The sequence below is a fragment of the Chaetura pelagica genome, unplaced genomic scaffold, assembly GCF_000747805.2.
Source record: "Chaetura pelagica isolate M959 unplaced genomic scaffold, ChaPel_1.0 scaffold138, whole genome shotgun sequence".
NCBI classification, from domain to species: domain Eukaryota; kingdom Metazoa; phylum Chordata; class Aves; order Apodiformes; family Apodidae; genus Chaetura; species Chaetura pelagica.
In genome coordinates this window covers 5,457,082-5,463,977 of record NW_009954215.1, presented here as the reverse complement: position 1 = coordinate 5,463,977, position 6,896 = coordinate 5,457,082, and the positions used below count along the sequence as shown (strand labels likewise).

General features: G+C 46.4%; 1 protein-coding gene across 1 annotated transcript in view; it reads left to right on the top strand.

Moving 5' to 3' along the window:
* Window positions 1-277: 277 nt before the first annotated feature.
* The window catches only part of ADAP1 (ArfGAP with dual PH domains 1), a 43,445-nt gene continuing 36,826 nt past the window's right edge, over window positions 278-6,896 (top strand). The window contains exons 1-2 of the mRNA XM_010003268.1: window positions 278-418; window positions 1,917-2,008. Of these exons, the coding sequence (XP_010001570.1) occupies window positions 1,920-2,008 (89 nt within the window). The 5' untranslated portion in view covers window positions 278-418; window positions 1,917-1,919. The remainder of the gene's footprint in view (window positions 419-1,916; window positions 2,009-6,896) is intronic.

Genomic DNA, 6,896 nt, shown 5'->3' with positions numbered 1-6,896 from the left:
TAGTGAGTAACTGCTGCACTTGAGATTGAAAACTTGTTAATTGTTGGTGTAACTGGTGTAACTATGAACACTCATCTGTATTTTGCTTGTGTGTGTGTTTGGTGCCTTTAAAATCAGGGAACTTGGACCTGGTGACTCCTGAACTCCCCGGGCTTGCCCTGTCCTGTCTCGTCTCTCCTTTCCTGAACTCCCCGGGCTTGCCCTGTCCTGTCTCTGAACTGAAGTGTCCCTGCACTGAATCCAATCAACCAGTCAAGTGCAATATTCTCTTTCCTTCTTGCTTGCAGACCCAGACTGGGCATCCCACAGCCTGGGGATCTTCATCTGCTTGAATTGTTCAGGAATCCACCGCAACATCCCACAAGTCAGCAAAGTGAAGTCTGTCCGTCTGGATGACTGGGATGATGCTCAGGTGGAGGTACGTGTGCCTGGTTTCACCAGCAAAGCTGCAAAAGAGGGTCCTTTCTGAAGATGCCACAACAAACATGGTCTCAGAAAGCATGTCTAGATAATTCCTGAAGGTGGAAATGAGGTCCATGATGCTGATGGCAAAATGAACTAACCATTTCATGAGGAAGTTGGGAGAGTTTCCCCTGATTAAATAGAGTGTAGAAGTTACTAATTGGGTATGATTTGCCTTTCTTATGTTGCCCTTAGCCTAGACGAGACAGTAGGTGAGACTTCTCATAGCCTCCCACCCTGCCCATCCCCACTGCTCCTGGCTTTGTTTCACTTAGCATTGAAGACCCTTAAACTCATTTCTTGAAGAACTGAACCCTCACAGTGTAAATTCTATTTATGCAACCTATCTGCCTGGATTGGGTGATGTTGCTGAAGCCAAGCCCTCCCAGGAAATCTGTGTGCTTTGACTCTGGGTGTCTTTAAAGCCATGAAGAACACTGCCAGTCATCCATCTTTACCCTGTAGGTTGTAGATTTGAGGATTTTCTGAAAGCCACAGCTCATGGAGTCATGTGTTTTATGAAGAAAACAGGCCTTTGTGCATGGGTTTTCCCTTTCCTGGTTTTTTGTTTTATTTTGTTTGTTTTTGGTTTTTTTTTTTAATGGATTGAATCTGTAAACTTGAGAAGCTCGAAAAACTCAAAAATAATGAGGAAAAAATATCTTAGGGAGAAAAAAAAAGAAGCCTAACTGCTTGTGATGCTTGTGCATTTGATACAAGACAAAACATGGTTAACGTGGCTGCCTGGGGTAGGAAGGAGTTTTTACACTTACACAGTGATTTTCATGATATAAATTGATATATAGGGAAATATGTGGTTTTGTTTGCAGTCTTCTCAACTAGCCTTTTTAAAAAATCAGATTAGAAGGGAAGGAGGGCTGTCAAAGCAAAGAGAATTAATTAATTCATTAAGTTTTAACACCTCAAGTTCCTTTCTGAGGCTGCTGGTGTGGCTTTTAGTTTAAATAAAAGTAGCTTTTTGAAACAAGCCACGTGCTCCAAAGCAAAGGGCATTTTGCTGGGGGCTGTGACCTTATTGGAGCCCTAACACATGGAGACTTAAAGTTGGTGTCAAGGTTGCCTAATTTCTGTGCTGGATTCCCTGGAAGCCATCTCATTCCCATGCCCAGGAGGGAGAAATGCCACCACGTGCTGCCTTCTGCTCCCATGGGGACCAGTGGGGATCGTGCACGTGTGACTGGGACACGGATCTGTCCTCAGTGTCTTATGAAGCTGTGGCAGCCCTGGCAATAATGCTCAGTATAAATTTCTGAGCCCTGGTTTGCAGACACAGCCTTTGCAGCATCCCCTCTGTGCACAGTCCTGGGGAAAACTCCCTAAGTGCACAGAGGCCCCATCCCAAGAAATTTATTACTTTCTAGAAACAAGAGAGGACAAGGAAAAATACAGTTAACATTTTTTAATGCTTTCTGCCCTTTCTCTTCTCTTCACAGTTTATGGCCTCAAATGGAAACAATGTAGCAAAAGCAAAATATGAATCTAAAATGCCACCGTTTTATTACAAGCCAACATTTCTTGACTGTCAGTAAGTAAATACCTTTGCTGGTAAACACCATTTATTTGTTTGTGCAGCTGCAGCCTCTGTAATATTTTCGTTTCAGCATGATACTTTTTTTTTTTTTTAGCCACAAAGGAGGTTTCATTTATAAAAAGCTCTGAAAATCTTTGTTCTTCTGCACGCATATGGTAGAGTTTATACTGCGTGTGGGATCTCATTTAATAAGTACAGTTGAGATGATGCAGGAAAGTCAATAGTTTGTCTGTTCCCCAGACTCTTCCAAGTTTCTAAAGCTACAAAAATGCCAATTTCTGCCCATTGATTTCCTCTACCTTTCCAGATAGTCCTTCTGCTTCAAAACAGAACTTGGTTATCTGCTGTGTGAGATGTTAAGTTACTCCTAACACAAAAATACTGGGGTTTTGTGCCAAAGTGGGGGATTTTCTTTTCTGCCTGAGTGACAAATAATCTCCTCTGTGAAGAGGAGTGAAAAGGTATTGTCTCCTGCATAGTGTAGAGTAAACCTTCCTGGTAGGCTGGGGTTGAGTTTGTGGACCAAGAGGGCTGAGCAGCCAGAATGTGCTGCACCATCCAGGGAGCAAGATGCACTGAAATTGGTTTTTAGGTTCCAGCCCTTTCAGAGTTTTGTATCTTTGTAAAACCAGTCTTCACAGGTGGTCTGGAGGACACCATTTCCAGACCCAGTGCTTTAGTATTAGCAAGCTGGTCAGTACTGGTCTCTGGGCCCCGTCCTGTTGCTGCTTGAACTGGTGTCAGTGGCTGAAGTGGGTGATGTGAAAACAGTGTATGAGGCTCTGAGCAGCTGGATGGTGTGTTCTTGTGTTGTAAGAGATGCCCAAAACAGAAGCACTGGAAGGGTCTGTTGGGCTCCTAGGAAGAAGAAAGGCACCACAGGCTCCCAACCCTCCCTGGGTGGCAGGAGGAGTTGCTGGCTGTGCCAGCAGCTGGGAGGTGGATGTTGTTCTTGGGGAACAGACATCTCTCCTGAGCTGTTGGGGTCCTGAGAGGATCCGCCACCACGTCTATATTGCTGAGCAACAACATCTCAGCAGTTGGTGGTGCTGTTTTGAGACTTGTGTGTACTGATAGGATGGAGAAGCAAGACTTTCACCTACTTGCCACTGGCAGGAGAAACACAGTTCTGGGGTGTATTTGTTGTGTTTAATCTTAAGTCTCAATGAGGTGTTGCAGTCCAGCCTTAGCTACTCTTTTGTCCTTACAAGCAGGGGCCTATTTGATATCCAAGATGTTTACATCTTTTCCAGGAGCAGACTTCTGATTCCTTCCTGTGCCCCATCCCTGCCTGCAGGGGTGCAGAGCTTGTGCTGGGGGAGCCTGTCTGGAAGTGAGGCAGGACCCTCTGCAACTTGTAGTGCCCTGAGATTTGACAGCAAATCGCACCCAGCTCTCCTCACCTCAAACTGAGAGGTGGCAAAAGCTCACCTTGCACCTCAGCCAGCTTGAAGACCACAGGGCTTTTAATTTCTTCTGCTGTCGGGCTGGGAGAAATGCCTGTGGCTCATTCTGAGCTCAGTTGGTTTGGCTTTCTTTGATAAAGCAGCTCAACTTTGCTGCTGTGATATTTTTCCACCTCCACCCTGTGGTGCAGCTGCACTTGGGGGAGCAAAGCTGGGGGTGGTTGGGCTGCCAGGGCCACTGTGGCTGCTCCATCCACAGCCCTTCCCAGTGCCCAGTGGAGAAGCACATGGCTGGGCTCATAACCCAAGAGAAACAGGAGCTGGATGGCTTAGGGGTTTTTTTGTTGTTGTGGTCTCTTTTTTGGTCATTTATTTATGGTTTGGGAGGACGAGGCAAGGCTTGTCCTCCTGCAAGTGGCTGCAAGACTAATTTCTGGTCCTTTTGTGTTTTCAACTAGTGCCTGTTTTGCAGTGAGACAGTTTTCAGCCTGGATGCCTTGATTTCTGAGTTGGGTCCATAGGTGCTGGCACTGCTGGCTCTGCCGCGGCGGGAAGCGTTGGGATTGATGCCATGGATCTCCTGAGGCTGCTGCAGCAGAAACAGCTGTGGGTACATCGTGTGTTGGGAAGGTCTTGAGTAAAGCTGCCAGGTTGTTTTTTTGTTTTGTTTTGTTTTGTTTTTTCTCTAGTTTGAGGCTCTCTGTGCCTTTCAACAGAAAAAGACTAAACAAGAGCAGGGGAGTTCTGCTTTTTAAGGAGGTGTATGTTTAGCTTTCTCCCCACCTCGCCACAGTCCAGCCACTGCAATGGGTGACTTCCCCAGTCACTGCTGGCATCCCCAGTCACTGCAGGCACCACACCGTTGTGTGCCAACCCACATTTTGCAGCAACAAGATGTTTTGATGCTCTTAAGGATGGCAAGCAGTGCTGGCCAGCTGCAGGCTTTGTGGGAGCTGCCCTCAGCCTGGGTGCTGCAGGATGCTCATGTACAACTTGTAGTAAGGACAGGCTGCTTGTTCATTTGAAACTTCTTCATTTGTTAATGCTTCTTCTGGAATCCCTCTGCTTTGGTTGCTTGAAGAATTGCAAGGTTCAGGGCAAGAGGGAAGAAGCAGCACCAGCTTGGTTTTTTTTCTTCTTGCCTATGATATCATGTTTGCTTGGGAAATACTGGTGTTTTCCTGCTGCATCTGGCTTCTGCATCCTCCAGAAACCCTGTTGTGGCTTCCTGGCTCTGTCAGACACTTGGCAAAGGTTAGAGGAGTTGGATGGGTGCTATGGAATTGCCCAGGGAAAATTTACCAGCTGTGCATAGGCAAAAAAACCCAAAACACCCAACCAAAAAAAGAAAAAAGATCCCTTTCTGTCCTCTCTTCTTCTGCCTGCCAGCAACTTGGCAGGAGCAGGGAGCAGAGCAGCAGCTTCTGTCCCTGAAATAAATCCCGGAGTCTGGGATGTTCCCCCACCACTGCAGTATTGGCCCAAGGAGCCTTGGCTGAGGAACTTAAACCACAGAAACCCTCTTTGGATGGTCACAAGTGGCCCCTGCCCAGCTTTGTACACCACAGCAGCAGGCTGAGAGCTGTGAAATGGCCTTTTCTGGGGCAGGTACAAGCAAACACAGGGTTGAGTTTGGAGTCACCAGTGAGCAATGGGTAGCACTGCTTTTGAGTAAAAGCAAAGGAAAAGGCTTTGTTGAGCTGTATGCTTGGCTGAAAGCTGGTAGAAGATGGAGCCCAGCTCTTACTGGGCTTGTGCAGAACTATTTTTGCACCCATACCCCTGACCAGTATTTCATGTCATTTTCTGTTGCCTTTTACTTGATTCAGGAACACAGAGCATCGTTCTGTGGAATGGGGTCTGAGCTGCAGGGTGTTGCTGTGCTCCTCTCTCCATGCTTGAACAAGTGGGAGCTGCATCTGCTCCTTATGGAGAGCACTTAACTGTACTGATTGCCAGTACGTTTGAGTACCTTGGTAGGAAAAATGGGGCAGAATGAAATGGCATGAATTGTACTGGGTGGGTATCTTATCTGGAATGAGATGAGACATCAGTCAGAGAGGATGTGGTCCCAGTGAGGCTCCCATCTTGAGAAGTCATCTGTGTAGTCGTCTGAAGAAGAACAGTTATTAGCAGAAGTGGCTCGTTGGGTTATGGTGCTATTAAAATGTGCAGAGAGAAAATTGCCAAGTAAATCCCTGGCTTTTTTTTTTTTTCTTGCTTTATCATTTAAAGTTCAGTTCATTTGGTAGAGGAGCTACTGAGCCCACCACCTCACCTGGTATCTGAAGGTCCATCTGGCCCCCTCCCCTCCCATGCATGGTGCACAATGATGGTCAAGGATGCAAACTTCTCTCCTGGTTTCCTCTTCTTCTGTCTTCTCATTTTGCTGGTACTTTACAGAGAAACATTTTGAATGCTTAATGTCCAGAAGGGTAAATTGTGTTTTGCTCCAGCTCCTACTTTTATTAATAAGCGTCTTTAGATTTTACATCCATGTCTTTGAAAAATGCCTGATGTCTTGGTTGTAAAGCTTGAGGTGCCACAGCATGACCTCTTGGAGTGGCTGCTCATCACTTCCCCAGTGCTGGAGCCTCCTGTGGTGGCTCAAACTGGGCACTCAGCCTTGGCAAGTCTCTGCCTGAGCATCCCTCTGCCCTGAGCTGAGTGCCTGAGATCTTTCTGCTCCTTCAGTCCCAACCAGCCACGGGGGCTTCTCTGCCTGCCCTTCATTTTCTCTTTGTTATTAGCTTGTGAGCCTCTTAATTCATACTGATTCCTCTAAATTCCAAAAGGGATTGCTACAAGGTTAAGACAGTACTGACACAGGCTTTTTCTTACGTGTTTTTAATGAGAGTTTAACCACTCTGAAAAATAGTGTTGTGGTGAACTGGACTGTGCATGTAAAACAACCCAACAAGAAGGGAACTCGTTAGGGCTTTAATTGAGCGTGTTATGATGCTGTGTACTCAGATTCAGCTTTAACATCTTCAGATCCATAATGCAACGTTTTTATGCCTTGACAGCCAAAACCCCTGTCTTTTTGCTCATCTCCAGAAGCTTGCTGTTGGCCATGCTCTGGGAGGGGTGGATGGCACGTGGCTCCCAGGGCTCTGCAAGCTGGGGTGATGCCCAGAGCACCTGGAAGAAGCCCCCAGCTGCCTCGTGCCTCCACAAAGCCACTTAAAAAGAAGTCCTTACAGTGAGGACCTGCCAGATAGGTTGAAAGATGTGGAGGCAGGGTGTGATGCTAGACGGGCTTTTATTCCACCCTGCAGTGGCTCTCCTTGCAGTCTGAGCAAAAATTTGGACTCAGACTTAAATTTTCATTAAAACTGTTGTTTGGCAGAAACTTGGCAGAGCTGCATCCACAGAGCTGCCTGTGGAAAGCAGACTGTTGGATTTGGTTTTTTTTCTTCTGGAAAAAGCCTCTGATATATTCCAGAAGCTACAAATTTAGGTTTTGGAAATGGCAT